This window comes from Canis aureus, chromosome 21, assembly GCF_053574225.1.
Source record: "Canis aureus isolate CA01 chromosome 21, VMU_Caureus_v.1.0, whole genome shotgun sequence".
Taxonomy (NCBI): domain Eukaryota; kingdom Metazoa; phylum Chordata; class Mammalia; order Carnivora; family Canidae; genus Canis; species Canis aureus.
Window position 1 is genome coordinate 16,280,249 of NC_135631.1, and position 23,719 is coordinate 16,303,967.

The window sequence follows — 23,719 nt, forward strand, 5'->3', positions numbered from 1 at the left end:
AAAAAAGTCTAAGTGAGAAATACATTCATACTTTTTTAGACATCTGAGCATTTTATAGCTCACCAAAGAGAAATAGGTCTTTCTCTGGATGTCCTTCAAATTTCTAAAACCCAGCATTTTAAAGAAATCTCACCACTGTCCCTGCACCTAATTTCTATTCTTATATTATGTTTTTCTGTATAGAAGTATTTATGTACATTAAATCACACCAGCCAAATACCTAGCAAGTCAGCCTAGATTCTATCCTACTTTATTCAAATATTTATTGTATTAGATATTATTGGCTCTGGCTCCCAAATACCCTTAAAATAAGTTTCCTTTTCTTCATTAATTATCAGTGTTGCTGTCTCAGTTCAGGCCCTATCTTCTTGAACCCTTACTATTGAAATAGTCTTCTGACTTCTTCCATTGCTTCCTTTCCCTGCAATGTGTCTCTCTTCTTGTCTCAGAAAAAGGTTTTAGTCATAATTCTTTCCTCAATGCCACATATGCTCTCTCATTTTAATAAGAAGTCCAAATTTCTTGGACCATTTATACTTATCTTTAATCATTCTCAAGGGCCAAGAGCAAGAATTCCCATCATTGTAACAATTTTCTTGATAACATCCTTGAAAAATTTGATTTCCTCCATTGTTCTATCATTGCACAATGTATTGTAACAATGGATTGTGAAATTTTGTTTTTACTTTTCATTCCTCCTCTGAACTATTTAGTCCTATAAGGAAAAGACTCATTCAACTTCATAGTTTCAGGATTACTGGGCTAGTGATTATCACATAGCAGGTGCGTAATACTTACTTGTTTAATATATCAGTGAGTTAAGTTTTTTTTTAATTTTTTATTTATTTATGATAGTCACAGAGAGAGAGAGAGAGAGGCAGAGACATAGGCAGAGGGAGAAGCAGGCTCCATGCACCGGGAGCCCAATGTGGGATTCGATCCTGGGTCTCCAGGATCACGCCCTGGGCCAAAGGCAGGTGCCAAACCGCTGCGCCTCCCAGGGATCCCGAGTTAAGTATTTTAAACAGTGTTGTGTTTTTGTTTTTGTTTTTGTTTTTGTTTTTTTTACCTGTGATGTAATAGCGTATTAGATATATAGGAGTAAATGAAGATAAATTTTAAATTAGGAGGTTTTCCATCTAGTACAGTTTATTAAAAAATTCAGCCACTTATAGAAGTCAGATTTTCAATAATATTTGAAGTGATGGTTATATAAATAGTAAACAAAGATATAAGGAAATATTGCTAATGAATAGTAATAAATACCTGGAAGAATTACCTTTGATTTATTGAGCTTTATTATATATGGAGCTTGGTAAGATGTAAATGGTCAATAGAGGCAAGGTTAAGATGACACTGATGATCTGGGACAATCTTCATGGAAATTAAAATTTGTCAGGAATGTGTCCCACTAATATGTAACAAAAAGACATAAGCATGGCCCCAAAATAATGCTTCTGGCTATTTAACTAATGGAAACAAATTAAGGTTTATTCTGAATTACTTTTTAAAAAAAGAGAGAGAGAAATCAGGATGAACATAAGTGTCCAACGGTGGAGAAAACAGTTTAATAAACATAGGTGTATAGATATAATAGATTATTGCAACCTTATTTATATTAATACATGAAACAAACATCGATTTAATACCTAGTATATCCTCAATATTATATAGGATGTTTTGTATATAATATTTAATTTCATCTTCACAAACACATGAGGCAGAAGTGACTAATGTCATTTGGCAGACATGGATGCTGAGAATTAAAGAGATTAAGAAATGTTTTCAGGGCCATAAAGGTAGTAAGTGGTATTTCAAGACATAAACTCAGAATTATGGTTCCTAAATTTTAACATTTCAAACTATAGCACAGAGTCTTCATTTGAAAAGTTATAATTATAAAGTATGTGTGACATAAGGGAAAAATATGGATGCATACGTATAAATAGACTATGTAGTCCAGATTCTGATTTCCAAATACCATCTTCCCATAAAAGATGGCAAAGTTCCTTGGAGAAGTAGTTGTTTTGAGAGCTGAGTCCAGGAAAGTATGAGATAAGCCTGGAGCTTATGTGCTGCCAGAATGTAAGAGGTGGAAAAAAAAAAAGAAAAGAAGACAAGAGCAATACCAAAGAGCCAAGCATACAGGCACAAATTCATTGGTAGTTTCATTAGCAGACATAGAACAATTTGAGCAACAAAATAAATGATGGTAGTGTTGGATAACCTAAAGAAAAAGCAATTACAGTGAGTACATGCTCGTATAATTAGCTAACTAAATAAATACACAGAGAAGATAAAACAACTCTTCCTTACAGAATAATTTCAATTAAAATATGTTGAAAGGCCCTTTCATGAAGGTGGCATGGAAGGTGAAGAAGGAAGACCCTGGCTCCTCCCAAAGCTGAAGCCAAACCAGAGGTTGTGAAGGCCAAGAAAATGGTGCTAACAAGCGTCCATGGTCACAATAAAAAAGAAGATCTGCACATCACCTATCTTCCCATAGCCCATGACACTGCTCTCTGAAGGCAGCCCAAATATTCTCCAAAGAGCATCCCTAAGAGAAGCAGTCTTGACTACTGTGTCATCAAGTTCCCCCTGATTACCTAGTTAGCCATGAAGAAAATAGAACACAGCAGTGCGCTAGTGTTTGTTGTGGATGTCAAGGCCAACAAGTACCAGATCAAACAGGCTGTGAAGAAACTCTGTGACAATGATGTGGCCAAAGTCAATACCCTGCTCAGGCCTGATGGAGAGAAGGCATATGATCCACTGGCTCTTTGGAGATGATACTTTGAATGTTGCCAACAAAATTGGGATCATCTAAACTGAGTCCAGCAGGCTAGTTTTAAATCTAAATCTAAATCTGGAGGGTATTATGCTGAGTGAAGTAAGTCAATCAGAGAAGGACAAACAGTGTATGTTCTCATTCATTTGGGGAATATAAATAACAGTGAAAGGGAATATAAGGGAAGGGAGAAGAAAAAGACTCCTAACTCGGGGAAACGAACTAGGGGTGGTGGAAGGGGAGGAGGGCGGGGGTGGGGGTGAATGGGTGACGGGCACTGAGGGGGGCACTTGACGGGATGAGCACTGGGTGTTATTCTGTATGTTGGTAAATTGAACACCAAAAAAAATTAATTTATTAAAAAAATAAATAAATAAATCTAAATCTTTTCACCAAAATAAAAAAAAATAAATTTGGAAAAAATGGGGAAATGGAAATTTGCTACAAATCAACAGAGTATTAATTGGTAGAAGGAACATATCAATGGATGCCCAAAAGAATAAATGGAATATTTACATAGTCTGAAGTGCCTTCCCCAAGTATGTATAAATTACAAAGAAAAGTCCTAACTTTATAGTCAAAAAGTCTGGCAGATACCACGTCAAGTAAGTGATCAAGTTTAAATCATTAGTAATATCACTTATTGACATCCTGTATCCCTGGAGAAGATGAAAGGGCAAACATACCACCTCTCTGTCACTTTTCCCTGTAATGAATGACCTCAATTTAAGCACAAGAAAAATATCAGGTAATCTTTAATTGAGGGACATTCTACAAAATGCTTGATGAGAAACCTTTTTTAAAATATTTTATTTATTTATTCATCACACACACACACACACACACACAGAGGCAGATACATAGGCAGAGGGAAAAGCAGGCTCCATGTAGGGAGCCTGATGTGGGACTCAAACCCAGAATTATGGGATCACGCCCTGAGCCAAAGGCAGATGCTCAACCATTGAGCAACCCAGACATCCCACTTGGTAAGTAATCTTGACAAGTATCACAGTCATGTTAAAAAGGGAAAGAAAATGGGACAGTCACAGTTAATAGGAGACCAGGGAGAAATGACATGAATGCCAGCATGCTGTTCTGGATTGGATCCTGGAATAAGAAAAAGGCCTTTATGGAAAAACTGGTGAAATTGAATAAAATCTGCAGTTTAGTTAATATTATTGATTCAATGGAAATTTTTAAGTGTCAATAATTGTACTGTGATTAAGTAAGATATTAACACTTACAAAGTTGTGTAAACTCAAAACTAAAAATACCTAAGCAAAATATTAAATATAGCTGATTAACCACTAGAACTCAAAATGGGTTAATAAGCAAACGTGAATTCAACTGAACTGATACTTATTGAATGTCCCTGATCCTATACCATGGTCAACCATATTCCTTATACTAATTATGCACTGGCAACCTCTATACCTATACCTATAGGCTCACCAAATATCAAACTATCAAAGAACTGAGTCAAACTTTGAATCTTGAAAGAAGCAATTAACTAAGTAATGTGAAAGTAGATACAATATCATTCTCATCTTTGCAATCTGACACAAAACATAATATACACACACCTCAGAGATATTGCATGTTTGGTTCTAGATCACTACAATAAAGTGAGTCAAATGAATTTTTTGGTTTTAAAAGATATATTTGCATTATGCTGTAGTCTATTATTAAGTGTTTAATAACATTATGTCTAAAAAAAAAACAATGCGCACATTTTAATTTAAAAGTGCTTTGGAAAAATTAGAGAGGGTGACGAAACATGAGAGTCTCCTAATTCTTGGAAACGAACAAGGAGTAGTGGAAGGGGAGACGGGTGGGGGGTGGGGTGACGGGGTGGCTGGGTGACGGGCACTGAGGAGGGCACTTGATGGGATGAGCACTGGGTGTTATACTATATGTTGGTAAATCAAACTGCAATAAAAATATTTTAAAAAGTGCTTTATTGATAAAAATGTTAACCGTCATCTGAGCTTTCAGTGAGTTATAATTTTTTGTACTAGTGGAGGATCTTGTGTCAGTGTCAGTGGCTGCTAACTGATCAAGGTGGTGGTTGCTGACGATTGGGGTGGCTGAGGCAATTTTTTAAAACATGATGAAAATGAAGTTTGCTGCATCAACAGATTCTTCCTTTCACAAATAATTTCTGTGTAGCATGTAATTGATTATTTTGCATAGCATTTCACTCACAGTAAAACTTCATTAAAATTGGAGTCAATTCTCCCAAACTCTCTCATTTTTTTATCAATTAGGTGTATGTAATATTCTAAGCCCTTTATCATTTCAACAGTCTTTATGACTTTTGCAACAGAAAAAGTAGATTCCATCTCAAGAAACTATTTTCTTTGCTCATTCATAAGAAGTAATTCTTCATCCATTAAAGTTTTCTCATGAGATTTCAGCAATGCAAATATAATAATGCAAAACATCAAAATATTGCAAGAATTGCCAAACGTAATATAGAGGCACAAGGCAAGTAAATGATATCGGAAAAATGGCACCTACAGTCTTGCTGACACAGAATTGCCACAAACCTTCAATTTGTTAAGAAAATAAAAATAAAAACCAATATCTGTGAAGCACAATAAAGTGAAATGCAATAAAGCTAGTCCTGTCTGTATCTGCCATTTAATAACTGCTTAATAGGTGTGTGTTGAGGGGAGTCTGGGTGGCTCAGTCGGTTAAGCATCTGACTCTTGATTTAGGCCCAGGTCATGATCTCAGGGATGTGAGATCAAGCACCACAGTGGGCTCTGTGCTGGGAGTGGAGCCTCCTTAGGATCCTCTCTCTCCCTCTCCCTTTGTCCCTCCCTCATGCTCTCTCTTTGTCTCTCAAGAATAATTAAACAGGGACACTTGGGTGGCTCAGCACTTTGCGCATCTGCCGTTGGCTCAGGGTGTGATCCAGGTCTCGGGATTGAGTCCCATATCAGGCTCCTTGTGAGGAGCCTGACTCTCCCTCTGCCTGTGTCTCTGCTTCTCTCTGTGTGTCTGTCATGAATAAATAAATAAATAAAATCTTTTAAAAAAGAGTTAAAAAAGAATAAACAAATAAAAATGAAAATAAATGAATAAATAAATAAATATTGAAAAATTAAGAGAATGGATGGAAAATTGAGTTTTCAGATACACTTTGAATGTATTCATCATTATATAAAATATTTTAATATATTTAAATATATAATTTATATTATATAAACATGTATCATGTATATATTACATATATGTTAATAATATAAAAAACTTATCAAAACTATATCAATTACATTTGTCAGTATGTCTATAGCCATTTAAACTAAAATACACAAAAGGAGGGAATATATTTCTAAACATTTCCATTGGAGATCTATCGCAGGCAAATTAAGAATAGACCTTGGGGTACAATTAAAATGTAAATCTCAAGAGATTAAAGAAACTAATTGATGAATTCCTTTATGACACAAGTTTGAGAGTTTGAGGAACACATGCTGCTATAAGGAGACTGTTAACACACTAGATTTCTGAAGACTATCTTTTGCTCTGAGACTGCTTTAAAAATATGAAGAACAAAACTTTTCTGAATATGAATCTAGATTTGAGCTAAAACATTAGATTTTAATTCTTAGGAAGGCACATAAAATTAGTTATCTTAGTTAATTTGGCTGTTGTTTCTATTCCATCAGTGAGAGGTAACAGACACATTGCCCAGAGCTTTCCTCAACTTCAGCATTTTTTTTTCATCAGCCTATAAGATCAGTAAAGGTCCACTATATAGGAAATAGAGTTCTGGGCTAAACCACACCAACAGATCAAAGCCATCGTATTTATAATTCATGAGATCCAGAGCTGAAAGAGAGGCAAATGTACGTCAAAAATTAATGACGAATTTAGTGGATATTGCATGATGTTTTCTCTTCCTGTCATTTGATCATAAACCTGAAAATAACTGGAAGATGGCTCACAGAGAAAATGTCCTTTGGATAACTACATCCCAGGTAAGTCTGATCTTATCAACTTCTTTCTATAAATGTGTGTGTGTGAGTGTGTGCTCTTCACACTGAAAACCTTTTCCTTTTTTGCATGCCTGCATCTTCCAGTAAGTCTTAAGAAAAATGCCTCTAATAATAGACAAGAGAAAGTGCCTTCATTGATTAAATGTTTGTTAAACGTGTTGGGAAAGAATAGGAACCGTTGTGAAGGTGAGCCCAAAGATAGGCTGAGGTAGAAGATGGTGTATCTCAGGAGAACTATCTTCCAAAACCATTCCAGAGAGCTACCTCTTAGAGTGCTATCAGTTCCATGCAGTTGTCAACTTGGAATTTTTTATTAGTGTCTTCCAATTCTATTTTTTTTAAAAAGGAAAATCATGTATAAAGTTGCTTGAAGTCTTTAATATGTGCTTGCCATCTTTTACTCTCTCGTTATTGGAGTCTAAGTCAAACCTGATTATTAAGTCTTTAAGCTTGAATCATTCTCTAATTTTTGTTACTGTTATTCTATTATTCAGCAGGTAAGTCAAAGGCCTGAGTTGATACAAATGGCTGGAAACAATTTCACTGAGGTGACGGTCTTCATCCTCTCTGGATTTGCAAATTACCCTGAACTACAAGTCAGTCTTTTCTTAATGTTTCTCTTTATTTATCTGTTCACTGTTTTGGGGAACCTTGGGCTGATCATGTTAATCAGAATTGACTCTCAGCTTCACACACCAATGTACTTTTTTCTTAGCAACTTAGCATTCATTGACATATTTTATTCCTCCACTGTAACACCCAAGGCACTGGTAAATTTCCAATCCCAACAGAAAACCATCTCTTTTGTTGCCTGCTTTGTTCAAATGTACTTTTTTGTGGGTTTGGTGTGCAGTGAGTGTTTTCTTCTGGGGTCAATGGCCTATGACCGCTACGTAGCCATCTGCAATCCTCTATTGTACTCAGTGGTTATGTCCCAGAAAGTGTGCAACTGGCTGGGAGCCCTGCCATATGCAATAGGCTTCACAAATTCTCTGGTATCAGTCTGTGTGATAAGTAGTTTGTCATTCTGTGATTCCAGCATCAATCATTTCTTCTGTGATACCACAGCTCTTTTGGCCCTATCCTGTGCAGATGCATTCAGCACAGAAATGGTGATCTTTATTTTAGCTGGGATCACACTTCTCAGTTCCCTGCTCCTCATCACGGTCACTTACACTGCCATCATCTCAGCCATCCTGAGGATCCAGTCTACAGCAGGCAGACAGAAGGCCTTTTCCACCTGTGCATCCCACCTCATGGGTGTAACTATCTTCTATGGGTCTCTGATTTTCACATATTTGCAGCCTGATAACACATCATCCCTGACCCAGGCACAGGTGGCATCTGTCTTCTATACCATTGTCATTCCAATGCTGAATCCACTGATCTACAGTCTGAGGAACAAAGATGTGAAAAATGCTCTCCTGAGAGTCATACACAGAAAACTTCTATCATGACAAATCTGTGACGTTACCATTAAAACACACCTGGATGGCTTCAGGCATTTGATTGTTCCATCAATTAGTCGTAAACTCAAAAAACAGGTTTAACACAAATTAAATTATAACTTAGAGACTTGAAATTTGGGTAGTTAATTATTATTTTGTTTATCTAGAATACTGAACTAACATATTAGGAGTGTATTTCAGCATGTAGATTATATATACTGTTTGCACAGTGAGGTGCAAACACCATGACGACAGACACTGGTTGGTTAATACAGGAATCTCTGATCATGTGGATTTGTTTTGCCATACACTTAAATTTTGAACATTTATCTGTGAAATGTGACCTTTGATGACAAAAAGTGATATTTATAGAGTATGGTCTCCATCAAACACAGCAGAGTTTAATTTCTTAAAAAAAAAAAAAGCATAATGTGCTTTCCAAAGTTTAAGCAGTTGATAAGCATTTAGAAGTGTGTGTGTGTGTGTGTGTGTGTGTGTGTGTGTAACTGCGGCACAATTCCTGAGACATTTGGAAGTATATTACAGAGATTACTTTTCAAAATCAGGCAGAAATGCTTTGTAAAGTCTATATAGTAAATAACTATGCCAATTAATTAATTTCTTCTCAAAGGACTTTAAGGGTTAGGATATGGAAATAAGTATACACAGAATTATACTTGGTGTATATGATTTAAAATGATTGGAGTAAACTCATATCTCATACATCATAAACAAATTTTCTATAAAGAAAATCAGTTTTCAATCTTGGGAGTGGCTGAAGGTAATTTATGGGAAGGGATCTGTGTGTGCATATGTATGTATTTGCTTTGGAGTTTTAAATTTTCTTCTCTGATCAATATTACTAGGGTCTGACTCCTGCAAACTTCATTTTACAATGCAACATTTTGCCTTACAAAGTCCTTATAAAGGACAACTTAGGAAACATACTATGCTTTAATTTATGGGCCTACTGAGGCTACTGTGTATCTATCTTATTACTCATTTCTGTTTATGAAGCCTAGAAGAGATTTTTTTTCTTCTAAGCACAGTGTCTGATTTAGACTGGTTGCTCTGAAGATTTTTCATCAACATCATTGAGAACTATTAAATTGATTATATTTTTTTCCTCTTTCTACCATGGATTTTCATTCATGCATTCTAAATACGGTGCTCATTTTCTGAATAATTGTGAGGCTTTTGCACATTACTTATATTTACCCTGGTTCTAATACTATGTGTTATTTTTATCTTCACTTGCATTACATGTGTATTCTGCTATAAATAATTTCAAGATTTAATATTTATTTAGTATTAAAAAACCATTCATCTAACTTTTTTAATATTACTTTTTAAATATGATTTCTAGGAGCAAAAACACGACACACTCTTCTTGTTCATCATAAGAAGTAGAAATATATTTTATTTGTCCAAAGTTATGATTAAATTACCATCTATGTTTTTCAATATTTTCTTTATATTTGTTGCTGTATACCTCCCATTATTCTTTCCTCTAGCTACTATTTGTACTATTTGTTCCTGACTCTGTAATACACTTCTTTTCACAATGGGACATGTGTATCTTTGTCATTTATTCAGTCCTCTGTCTGGAAAACTCTCCTAGAACTTTTGCTATTGACCAATCCAGATAATCAACTTCATAACCTCTGGGACTATGTCTCAGAAGTGATCATGGTATGTTTAATTTGCCAGACATCTTCTTTAAAAAATATCCTGAAGGGACACCTGGTTGGCTCAGGAGTTGAGCGTCTGCCTTTGGCTCAGGGCATGATCTTGGAGTCCTGCGATTGAGTCCCACATTGGGCTTCTGGCATGGAACCTGCTTCTCCCTCTGCCCGTGTCTCTGCCTGTCTCTCTCTCTCTCTGAGTCTCTCATGAATAAATAAATAAAATATTTTTAAAAATATGCTGAAAAATTATTTCATTTAAAATATATTTGATACATCGGTCTTCAATATAAAGATGCTGGGTTGTTTTTGTTTTGTTTGGTTCAGTCATTTTTTTTTTTTCAGTCTGGTGCCTTTATAAAATCCCTGTTAACCATGTGTATTCCTTTAACTTGCAATCTATTCACCACCTTTAGCATACCTTTTATAAAAAACAAATCATAAGATTGTTTTTTCTTAATTTGTATTATTTTAAGAAGTATTATAGGAGCAACTGAAGAGGCAAATTATGCAATGAAAATAAAACATATTGAATGAAATTGACTTCTTGATATTAGGTAGAGTTAAACACACTTGTGTTCATACACAAAGATTAGAGGCTTATGCAGAAAGAAATGTCAGAATATTGTACTATAATTGGAGAAAGTAGTATAGCATAAGTCAAGATTTTGTACTGAATATTTACCTTTCAAAATATGGGACAGCAAATGTGTGAACTATCTAAAAATAGCTAAAAGAGAAGTAAGAAAGGAAAATATTTCAGGAAAGCAAACTAGAAATAATGGTATTATGAAATATAACTATACTAGAGAAAATATAACTAATTTTATATTCATTAAGTGTAATACATTCTCCTAAAAAGACAAAGACTATCTTCTAAAAAGACAAAGACAAAGAGTGAGTCAATATACAAACTTACCAATGTTTATAGCAGCAGTATCAATAATAGCCAAATTATGGAAAGAGCCCAAATATCCATCAGATAATGAATGAATAAAGAAGATATGGTACATATATATAGAGAGAGACAATGGAATATTACTCAGCCATAAGAAAGAATAAAATCTTACAATTTTCAATGATGTGGGTGGATCTAGGGAGTATTACGCTACATGAAATAAGTCAGTCAGAGAAAAACAAATACCATCTGATTTCACTCATGTGGAATTTAAGAGACAAAACTAATGAACATAGAGATAAAAGAAAGAGAGAGAGAGAGAGAGAGAGAGAGAGAGAGAGAAAGGCAAACCAAGAAACAGACTCTTAACTATAGAGAACTAACTGATAGTTACCAGAGGGGTGGTGGGTGGGAGGATGGCTTAAATAGGTGATGGGAATTAAGAAAGGCATTTGTTGTGATGAGCATGGAGTCTAGTATATAAGTACTGAATCACTAAATTCTACACTAAAAACTAATATTACACTACATGTTAACTAACTGGAATTTAAATAAAAATTTGGAAAAAAAAATACAAACTCCGGTATATTATATTTTTTACACAATTTTTACCAAAATAAAGTGATATAAAACATTAGGAATATAACCACAGCATAGGAGAGTTTCTCCAACCAATGCATAGCAAGGCAATAAAATGGACACTGAGGCTTTGCTGTGGAGAAAGATACACTATTGGAGTGGCACCATCCAGGAGAAAAGGGAGCTGATGTTCTAAGATCCCAAACACCTGATGTCTTGCAAGTGAGGAATTTTAAGGGCAAAATCTGTGGCAATGGTCTCCTGAGTAGGTGGATGCATTGGCTGGAGGCCCATGAAGTCATGCCAGCAACTGTTCTGGTACCACTTCATCTGGTCCTCTGGAGATCTCTTCCATTTCAAGAGACCTGGAATCTGAAAAAAATATATATCTTTATTCTTTATGTCAGAGAGTTCATTAGGTGCATCTGATGATTATATCCCTAGGGTAATGCTGGTTAACTATTTGTCCTACAGGGTCCATTGAATGATAACCATCTTTATCCTCTGAACCTAGGCCTATGTGTTTCTTGACTGGTGCCATGCCCAGGGTTCATTTAACCTCTAGTGCTTGTTCTTCCATCTACACTGACAAGATGGACCCGTGCTTCAAGAAGAAGGAACTAATTTTATAGAACATTATTTTTACTATTCCATTTGCCTGAACAACACATCATCCCGATATTTTTGTGGCTGTCTACTTCACTTCTTTCAGTGTGACCCTATCATTGAAGACTTCTCTGAAAAAAAAAAAAATTTTTTTTAAGAGAGTGAGTCCAGCTGTCTCCAAACATTCTTTTCACTTTTTTTTTTTTTCCTCCAGAGCACTTGTCATCACTGACATACAGATACTTCATTGTTATTTTTCTGGTCTCCTCAGTCCCCAGCATAGAAGGATACTTACTACATGGTCCTTGCTATTCTGCAAACTTCATGGCCCATCCAATGAACGGGGCTTTTGCACCGATGTTCCCTTTTCCTGAAACACTGTTCTCCCACGTACCAACATGACTAATTTTTCAAATCCTTCAAATATTTACTCAGATGCCAATTTTTCATTGAAGCCCACCTTGACCACACTAATTCTCATTGCTTCCTCATGTCCTTACTCCAGGACCCACCATCCCCTAAGCTGTTCTACATTTTATTTTCTTATAATACTTTTCATTTACATGTTGTATCACAATATTTGTATTTTCTTTGTTTCTTCTTGCTGAGAATTTATAGTATTTAGAACTATAAATGCTATAGTTGGTAAGGCCATACTTTCATATCAACATTTGAATCTTTCTTTCCTAGCATCTATGAGCCTTTTATACTAGTTGATTGTAATTAATCCATCAATTTTGATAAATGTACAAAATTGAACTTAAAGGAGTCCCACTTTCTGACTTCAGTGCAATACCATTTAAAATTAATATATAGGGCAGCCCGGGTAGCTCTGCAGTTTAGCACCACCTTCAGCCCAGGGCGTGATCCTGGAGACCCTGGATCAAGTTCCCCATCAGGCTCCCAGCATGGGGCCTGCTTCTCCCTTTACCTGTGTCTCTGCCTCTCTCTCTCTCTCTCTCTCTCTCTCTCTGTGCCTTTCATGAATAAATAAAGTCTTGAAAAATAAATAAATAAAATTGAATATATAAAAAAGAAAAAATGCATTGTTTAGCTTGAAAACTAAAAATAAAGAATTTTTAAAATATCTAATTACTCTTAATCAAATGGGAAATAAAACAAATGTAACTTTGCATTATCTACATAATGAGCCACAGAAGGAATAACTAATACTACTACATATAAGCTAAAAGTAAAGCAACACTGAGATTAATAATGCAAATATTAATTTCCTGCATTATTAAACAGAAAGTAAATAAAACAAGCAGTTTTTACTAGGTGCAGAAGCAAAAACAATAAATTCAGTCTAAAGGGAAATAAAATTCGCCACCCCCAAAATGTTCATGTTTGGCATAAGAGTTATCTTTAACTAGTTATTTTTAAGAAACAATAGACACAGGAGCAGCTCTGAAAACCAAGTAGAATCTATGCTTTTGTAAGAGACATGTTCTCATTCATTTGGGGAATATAAATAACAGTGAAAGGGAATATAAGGGAAGGGAGAAGAAAAAGACTCCTAACTTGGGAAACGAACTAGGGGTGGTGGAAGGGGAGGAGGGCGGGGGATGGGGGTGAATGGGTGATGGGCACTGAGGGGGGCACTTGACGGGATGAGCACTGGGTGTTATTCTGTATGTTGGTAAATTGAACACCAATAAAAAATTAATTTATTTGTAAAAAAAGACATTCACATTTATAAGGGAAATTTCTATTTGTATAAATATTTCCCTATTTGTACTAGGAAGAGTATTTACTGTGATTTTCCTGGTAATCTCCTATAACTGGTCTCCACCTGCCAAGGTCTTTCATTTAAACCATCTTAAATAAAATTTCCTGCTAAAGACAAAAAAAACAAAAAACAAAAAACAAAAAAGCTTTGGTTTTAAGTAAAACCATCTTAAATAAAATCTCCACTTGATGAGCCATTAAGGTATTAGTTTTAATTGGGGTATTAGTTTTCCTTGTCATCTTGTTACCTGAAACTGGATGTGGAACCAGAAGACACAACAAAGCCGAAGAGTAGAAAAGACGGATTTTACTTGCAACAAGGAAAGGAAAACACTGGGAATGTTTCCCTAAACAGTGCTTCCTCAAACAACCAAACTGGGGAAATTTTGAGCTAAGAGTGCATGCATATTCATGAAGGGGCTTATAAAGGGGGAACTCAGTATAGGACTAGGCCAAAAGTCATTTTATGGTTATAGAATCAAGGTCATAGTTAATCAAAGTCGGGGGAGGGTAGCTAAGGGTTAGTATTATCAATTGTCTGGATCCAATTTATCCATGATTCGAGTGCTCAAAGAGGTTTAAATTCTGCAAAAATAACTCAAGAATATGCTTGGGTAAGAAGGCTGGTCATGCATAGAACATAAGATGGCCAGGGCCTGAAATGATTTTTCTTATCTCAAGAAAGCTTTATCTTATTTCTTTTTCTGGAGACCCCCTAACTTTTTCTGCTTACAGTCTTCCAAGCATACAGGAAGTATACAGGTTATTAAACTTTTGTTTTTATTTTGTTACTATGTCTTTTATTATGAGAGGATTGGGGATGTCTCAGCCAAGAATCTAGATAAATAGAGGGAATATTATTTTTTCCTTTCCCACAAACCTAATAAAGTAGGGGAAATAGAATATTAAAACTTAGGCAACAATTGATGAATTTGAAAGCAAGAAAAATAGATATGGCTTCTTCACCATCCCAGTAAAAATTTAGAGAATCACAAAGAAAATCAAGCCATCAGGCTCTTGATTGTATGGCTTTTAAGGCAAAAGGCAAGTATTTTCCCAAACCTTACACAGCTACATTTAGTCCTTAACTAAATGTAAACTTTTGTCCTTGGAAACATGCCAAGCAATCTTCCTTGGGAATTGGTCCGCAGGGATGACCATACCTTGCATTACTTTTGGTCCCCAGTAAATGAAGTGCCCTGGAATTAACAGGATGACAAATAAGACATACTCTGCTCTGCCTATGTTCACTATAGCTTCCTGGTATTTTTAAAAATAATTTCCTAGCATATTTTCATTTGACCAGGACCTGAGCAAAATCACTAGGTTGATTGATTTTTATCTCAGAACAAAACAAAATGAATACAGTAAAATTTAAAAAGAACTTACCTCAAAGAAAACAAATATTATATTACAGAAATTTTCAACTCAAATGGTTTTTATATTTGATTTGTAAGCAGAACTTGACATTGAAAAACTTCTAGGCAGATAATATTGGAAGAAGGTTTTTTTTTTTTTCCCCCAACTCGTTCACAGTAAGTATTATTGTTGCAGTTGCAGGGTTCTTGTCTCTCAGAGTTGAAGACTGAATCTCGTAGACACAAAAGGGTGTGGTGATGGTTTATTAAGTGAAGGTGAGAACAGAAAGAAAGCTCTCTAGAGTGAGGGGTCCCTTCGTGTTCTCCAAATGATGTAGTTTTGGAATGTTGGTGAGGTACAGAGACGAAGGTCAAGAAAGAATTCTTGAGATGTCGGGTGCAAAAAGGTGATTTTATTAAAGCACAGGGACAGGATCTTTGGGTGGAAAGAGCTGTGACAGAGTCATAAAGAGTGGTCCATTAAATACTTTCAAGTAAGGAAGGGGTAGCGTAAGACTCTTAGGAATTTGGAAGTAAGGTTTCCAGGACCTTGAGGGGGCAGCTACTGTTAGGAAAAGGTCATTTATTACTTCTAATAAAACCTTACTCATGAGACTCTTCAGATGTATATTGTTGGGTCATATGCTGCCAACATGTATCATGGAGAGTAGAGATAAAAGAAGTTTCCAAAGGAATTTTTGTATGTTAAAGTAGACTTACAGGATCCTGGCGATTGGGCTACCATTGGCTTTTGACCTTAGCAAAGTGTCAACATCCAGGCAGTTGAGTTTCTAGAGGAATGTCACTCTGCCTGTTTCAAGGACTTGTCAACTGGGGCTATTATATAGCAAGAAAATTTAATAATTTTTCTTCTGCCTTTTTTCCCTCACATCATTATTCTCTGATAATTCTGACATTATCAGAAAGGTATGGATATACATACCATTTAGACCTTACCCCAAATAATGCCAGGATTTGTGAAATCAGAAATGTAGAGTTAATAAAATCAGGGTCTATGAGTAATGAACATATTTTATTTTTTCATTTTTTTAAAGATTTCATTTATTTATTAATGAGAGGCACAGAGAGAGAAAGAGAGGCAGAGACACAAGCAGAGGGAGAAGCAGAGGGAGAAGCAGGCTCCATGCAGGGAGCCTGACGTGGGACTTGATCCGGGGTCTCCAGGATCAGGCCCTGAGCTGAAGGCAGGCACTAAACTGCTGAGCCACCAGGGCTGCCCAGTAATGAACATATTTTTGAAATTTAATCTTGAATGATCAGGTTAGGAGAACATCATATCTTTTGGAAATTAATATGTAGTCTATAATTTTAATATATCTTCTAAGGCCCCTAAATTTAAAATTTGTCATTTGTATTAAATAATATAGAGAAAAGGACACTGGATAAGGCATTGAAATTTTTTTTATATCATCATTTGTTATATGTCTAACTTTTTGGGGGGTTTTCCTAAATCAATTATAAACAGGAATATAGTATTATGCGCATGTTCTCTGGAGTCCATCTATCTTGATAGAATCACAGAACCTACAATGAATAGCTTTGACTCTGGATAAGTTACTTAAATTGTGCCCTTTTTCTTGTATTAAAAAATATGGCTATTAGTGGCACCTATGGTACAATAGTCTCATGTGGACTAAATGCATTAAGAAGCATTTAGAATAGAGTCAGTCTCATTTTAATTATTCAATATATTAACTTTAATTATATTGTATTCAAATGCCAAATTATGCCTATTTTTATATTTGGCAATCAAATTATTTTTTTTTCAGTCATGGTCTACAAACCACTCATTATTTTCAATTTTTAGAAACACTAAACTAATTAAATGTCATGTGGTCCACATAAACACAAACCTTTGTGAAGTCATTCCTGCTAAGTATCAAATTTGATTTCTTCACAGTTGACAGAAATTAAATACTATGGAGAGAAAGAATAACACACCGGTGCATGACTTCATCTTTCTGGGATTGACAGATTCTGAAGAGATCCAGTCGATCCTCTTCATGCTGTTTCTCCTAATATACCTGGTTACTGTGCTGGGCAATGCAGGGATGATACTGATAATCCGCCTGGATCTCCAGCTACACACCCCCATGTATTTTTTCCTTAGTCACCTGTCATTCCTTGACCTCAGTTACTCAACTGTCATCACACCTAAAACCTTAGAGAACTTACTGACTTCTACCAAGCATATTTCATACGGGGGCTGCCTCGTCCAGATGTATTTTTTTGTCTTCTTGGGGGCCACTGAATGTTTCCTTCTCTCCTCAATGGCCTATGATCGCTATGTTGCTATCTGTAATCCTCTGCATTACCCAGTGGTTATGTCCACAAGATTCTGCTGTTCCCTCGTCTTTGGGTCCTATTTGATTGGCTTTGTGGACTCCTTTGTCACTGTGCTTCGAATGAGCAGATTGCATTTCTGTGACTCCAATGTAATCCATCACTTCTTCTGTGACACACCCCCAGTTTTAGCCCTGTCTTGCACTGACACACATGACATCGAAATCATGATATTTATTGTTGCTGGCTCCACCCTAATGGTGTCTCTTATCACAATATCTGTGTCTTATGTGTCCATTCTGTCTACTATCCTGAAAATTACTTCCACTTCAGGAAAGCGAAAAGCCTTCTCTACTTGTGCCTCTCATCTCCTGGGAGTCACCATCTTTTATGGCACTATGATTTTTACTTATTTAAAGCCAAGTAAGTCTTACTCCCTGGGAAAGGATCAAGTGGCTTCTGTTTTTTATACTATTGTGATCCCCATGCTGAATCCACTTATTTATAGTCTTAGGAACAAAGAAGTGAAAAATGCTCTCATTAGAGTCATGCAGAAGGGAGAAGGCAATTGAAATAGGTGATGCTAAACTTTTCAGCTCATTGCTTTCGCCTCCCCTACAGTCTATTCCCTTTGTGTGTTTCCAAACCAATTGACTCCTTTAATTTTTTTTTTTGTATTTCCGTTAAACCATTCTTTACTTGACCAAATATGATCTCAGACATTTCCAGGAAGTCTATAGAATTTTCAAGTTATAATAGAAAGCCATAAAATATGCTTTAAGGCTATGACCTAAATATGTGTTTTTGGGAGTGTCTGGGTAGCTCAGTGGGTTAAGTGTTCATTCTCTTGGCTTCAGCTCAGGTCATGATCTTAGAGTCCTGTGATCCAGCCCCACATTTACCTCTGCACTCAGTGAGGAGTCTGCTTGAAAATTCTATAGACTTCCTGGAAATGTCTGAGATCATATTTGGTCAAGTAAAGAATTGACCAAATTCTTGTTCTTCCTCTGGCTCTCCCCTTCTCAAATAAATAAATAAACCTTAAAAAATTAATTATATGAGTTTTAAAGAGCAACTGATATGCAAAATGAGACAGTATAGTTATCATCTTCTAAATGATACCATACAAATTCCTATGAATAATTCCAAATTCAGAGAATTTTATCGTGGAAAAGAGCTTTATTTTAGACACAATGATTGCAGTTTCAGAAGTGTTTTTTTTTTAACATATGGAGAAGAATATAGCAGGTTGATTGTGATAACTTGCTTTAGAATCTAATATTCCAAGATTTATATTCTAAATCTGCTACCCTTTTAGGTGTATAACCCTTAATGGATTGGCTTGTTTCTTCAACTGAACAAGATAAATAATAATTCCAGGGCAATAGAGTTAATTATAAAGATTAAATCAGATAATGGATGTAAAGCATTCAAGGCAGTCCTAATAAGTGTTGGCCATTATCCTTAGAAGGCTGACTTTCCTGCAATATTTTTAATGCCCAGTTGCATTTTCTTAAAGAATATTTACTTGTAAGGTGGCTGGGTAGCTTGTTGGTAAGCATACAAATCTTGATTTCGGCTCAGTTCGTGATCTCACTGTCATGAATTGAACCTTGCATTGGGCTCTGTGCTCAGCATGGAATCTGTTTTAAGATTTTATTTATTTATTCATGAGAAACACAGAGAGAGAGAGGCAGAGACATAGGCAAAGGGAGAAGCAGGGAGCCCAATGTGGGACTCGATCCCAGGACCCCAGGATCATGACCTGAGCCAAAGGCAGAAGCTCAACCACTGAGCCACCGAGGTGATCCTGCTTTAAATTCCCTTTCTCCTTCTTCTGCCTGTCTCCCCGACTCTAAATAAATAAATAAACAAATCTCTTAAAAAAGAGATTGTGTTTTATAAGTTACTTTTGACTGATTGACAAACAAACAACTAAGGAAAAACTCAATACTTCACATTTTTTAAAAATTTAAAATGATGTCTGTTAACATTGGAGAACATGTTAACCATGGAAACCACAGAAAAGAAGAAGGGAATAGAAATGGCTTAGCAGTCATCAACAGTTTTATGCACATTCCTCTGGATCTGTAGTTACATTCACATGTGTATATAGTAATTATATAAGCAAAATTTCTGTCATTTTCTATGTGCTTTTCTACAGCTTTCTGTATAGTTATAAGTTTCTCCTTTGATAATGCCTTTGTCACTGAAATCTGAGGCGAATATATTCTGAGTATTTGGGAAAAAATTCAAGACTCTCATCTTGCAAGGCTTTGGATCTGAAATGTAAATGCATCAACTTAAAAATCTAAATGTAGTGGTGTCTCTTTCGTGGCTACTGGCTAAATATTTAAAAACCTTACTACCTTTCTGTGACATGTTAATAATCTTCAGTAAAATGCTACTTTGCTGAAATTCTGGTTTTTTTTAATTATTGCCTTCTAATTTTTATAGGTTTCCTATGTCACTAAAAATAAATATTGAATGAAGCATTTGATTCATTTCTTTTAATTTTTTTAAACAGATACAGTTTAAAAAATAAATGAATTCAGAATTTGTGGCAACCCGTAAACTGTAGTCATACCACTGACATTTCCTTTATTTTTCATTTTTTCTTTACATAATCTGAATTACAGTTTTAATTTTCTCTACTACATAGAGGTTAAGGATGTATTTTTCCATTTTCTGAGTATTTGATTTTTTTTGTTTAAACTTTTCATAACTATATAGTTTTCATTTCAGGCCATAATATTGTATAATTTTTATTTTTGAAATGTAACTATAGTTGATTATTTTTCCTAAATATTTTTTAAATGTTTAAAATAAAGGGCAAATTTGTAAAAGTGCAAATTCTCTTTTAGAAGTAAAAAGTTTAAAATTTTTTCACTAATTAAAAAATGTCTGCAAGCTCGTTCAAATTTTTTAAATGTGCATTATTTTCCTCCATTTAATTATTTTAAAGTTTCCTATCTCATATATCAATCCCACTTAAAATTATTGACTTATTTTTGCTTTTAAATCCATGTGGTCTAATCTCTTCATTGCTTTTGTTATATGTTTTTGTTTACAATTAGTAATAAGTATATAATAAATATTTATTGTTTAATAATATGCATTTTTTGACTGATCTTTCATCTTGCCTATGCACTATGTCTTTTAATGTATTTATAGGACTTTTCATTTTTCTGGTCTTTTTTATAAACTATCCTTTCACCTTGTTTCTGTTGATGTCAACTTCTATGATTAGAAAGTATATCCTGTCTGTTGAGTTGGCAAAGATGGCCAAGAGATTCTGTGATTTTGTAGACAGCACTTAAGTTGATCAAATGCTAATTAAATTAGATTACATTGTAATTAAAGTAAGACTACCATATCTTCCTTATAACTTATAAAGCATGTGTGTTATTACATGCATGTAATATAATCTATGCACAACATAAAAGATTTAGACTATTGTGTTTGCCCTGTAAAATTCCTTGTTATAATTATTGCGTATTGTATTTTATGTAAGATGTGATCAGCCATAATTTAAGACATATTCTTCTTGCCATGCCAGAATGCTATTTAATACAAATATGATAAAGAAAATAAGAGTAGAATAAATAAAAAAAAATTAAAAAAGAGTAGAATAAATCATGACAAAAATATGAAGAGCTGTGTCTGCTTCTAAATAAATGATAGATATGGTAATAACATATTTTGTTGAGCACTTATAGTGTGCCAGACAATAATCAGAGGCATATAAATATATGTATATATATATATATATATATATATATATATATATATTAACATAATTTATCTTCACAAGATAACTTTCAGGTAGGTACTTAGCAATATCCAAATGTTAATCTCACATAGTGGAAAGCAATTTTCTATTCCTTCAGGCAAAGACTTAAGAACAGTTCCAAAATTGTCTTGTTGTGTCACCTGCACTCCAACAGCATACCACGTGGACTCTAAATACAGAATATATCCAGTCTCTCAGCACATTTTCTGTCACCACACTGGCCAGAGGGACCGTAGTCAGGAACTATAGCTGTGGGCCCTTGCTTGTTGCTCTGTTTGATCTTAGCCTTCCTGAATCTAATCTCAATGTAATAGCCAGAGTGGTGAACAGTAAATTGGATCATACCACTTTCGCAAATCTGACCATACTTCTCATCCCACTAAGAATAAAAACCAAAACATTTTCAGGAGCCCCCCATTCCAAAATTATCTTCTCTCCACTCCTTATGCCTACTAATTCATTCCTTGTCATTCTCCATTCATGCTTACTTTGTTTCAATAACATGTCCTCCTGGGGTTCCTGGGGCTCTCAGTCCATTAAGCAACTGATTCTTAATTTCAGCTCAGGTCACGATCTCGGGATCATGGGATGGAGCCCCATATTGGGCTCTGCACTCAGTGAGGACTGTGCTTCTCTCTCCCCCTTTCCCTCTGCCCCCACCCTGCTCATGCTTGTTCTCTCTCTAAAATAAATATATAAATCTTTAAAATCTTAAAAAAAAATAACATACCCTCCTAACTCTCCCTGTGCACATTAGTCTCAATACTGCCTGGAATTTCCCCTTTACTCCTCTTCACCCTGAAACTTCCTTTTCATATGCAACTGCACAATCTTGTTCTTCTTTTCTTAATAAGAGTATTCCTTGCCATCTGATTTAAAATTGCACCTGCTTCTCACCCTCTTTCTTGCTTCATTTGCTTTTATAACAGTTTATCTCCATCTAATAAATATACATGTTTGAATTATTATATATATATAAAATATTTATATATTTTGTGTAAATAATATATATATACACATATATACACAAAATCTTTTTATGTAGGCTCCATGCCCAGCCTGGAGTGGATCTCAGTGTGGTACTTGAGCTCACGACCCTGAGATTAAGACCTGAGCTAATATCAAGAGTCAGACACTTAACCAACTGAGCCACCCAGGTGCCCCCAACTAACATTTTATATATTTTGCTCCTTCCTATTGTTTCTTCTATTCCTCCCCCACTGCCCCTATATCTTAAGCCAGGATTTTTACTTACTTTGCTCAATGCTGTACCCCCACCACCTAGGAAACTGCCTTAATAAATGTATCTGAAGGCAGAATTTTGCAGATAATAAACTTGGGGCACAAAGAGATTAAGTAACTAGTCCATGGCCACTCCGTGTTAAAGAAGAGCTCACATTGGAACTCAGGCAGTCTAGAATCCAACCAAGGTGTTCAACAACACTCTGAGCTAAGAATACTACTATCAGAAGTGCAAACAGAGAATTCATTATCATAGTAAAGAAAGCATTAAATAAATACCAGGGGCTGTTAAAAGATGCGTGTTGCTGGTGGAAGACAATGCAATTTTGACAATACTAGCTAAATTTTCTCAACCATAACAGCACAGTCCTCCTTGCAGAAGGAGTGATTCTGGAAAAGAAAAAACAATTTATCTGATGATGGTATGTTCTGGAGAGAGAACCTGTAGTAGTCAAGGCATAGGGTATAGTGGTATAACAAAAGGATTCAGAACCAGGGTGTTTCAGGAAAGAGGAAACAAGTACCCTCGGCTATAATGTTGCAGAGTTTAGCTGGCTAGGGGTTGTGGATGGCTCTTTTTCACAAGCTCATCCCAGGAACTACATTTCTTCTGTCTCCCAGATCTGGTCCTCTTCAGTATCATTGAAGAGGGTTCATCCAGCATTCTGCACATTGCAGTCTGAGAGGAAGGGGAGGTTTTCATAATGGGAAAACAATTCCTTGATTTTTGTTCATACAGAGTTTTAAGGAGTAATTAAATGTATTTAGTAGATATAGAACTATTCAGGTCACCCTCTTTCTCTGATGTGAACATCTTTAAGCGATTGTACATTTCATTTAATTTTCAAGATTATTCACAAAGAGTTGCTTGTAATATTGTATTATTATTGTGGGGACCAAGTGACATTCCTTCTTTCATTTCTGATATATGTAATGTGTATCTTGTCTCTTTTCAGTGGTGACCATGGGAATTATAATATCCATATTTAATATAATGCAGTTGACCTAGAATAATATTCTTCTCTCTTTTTCTTTCTATTTTTGTCATAAATTATACTTTTATGCATGGCTTAAACCAATAAGCCACCAATAAGCAACCAGCATAGTTTTACTTTGGCCATTTACTCTTTGAAGGAATTACAATTAAATATTGGATATTTGTCATATTTATCTTTTTTAATATTTTTGGTGTTATTAATTTCTTTGGGTATACATATATTTTCTTCTGTTATACTTCCTTTGCCTGGATAATTGTTGAAGCACAAGTTTGCTGGATATAAATT

General features: G+C 35.2%; 2 protein-coding genes across 2 annotated transcripts; both read left to right on the forward strand.

The window, feature by feature from the left end:
• Positions 1–7,319: 7,319 nt before the first annotated feature.
• On the forward strand, positions 7,320–8,252 carry LOC144293168 (olfactory receptor 8I2). The gene has a single exon (XM_077864291.1). The coding sequence runs from the start codon at positions 7,320–7,322 to the stop codon at positions 8,250–8,252; it is 933 nt and encodes a 310-aa protein (XP_077720417.1).
• Positions 8,253–17,037: 8,785 nt separating this feature from the next.
• On the forward strand, positions 17,038–17,973 carry LOC144293337 (olfactory receptor 8H1-like). The gene has a single exon (XM_077864424.1). The coding sequence runs from the start codon at positions 17,038–17,040 to the stop codon at positions 17,971–17,973; it is 936 nt and encodes a 311-aa protein (XP_077720550.1).
• The last annotated feature ends 5,746 nt before the right edge of the window (positions 17,974–23,719 follow it).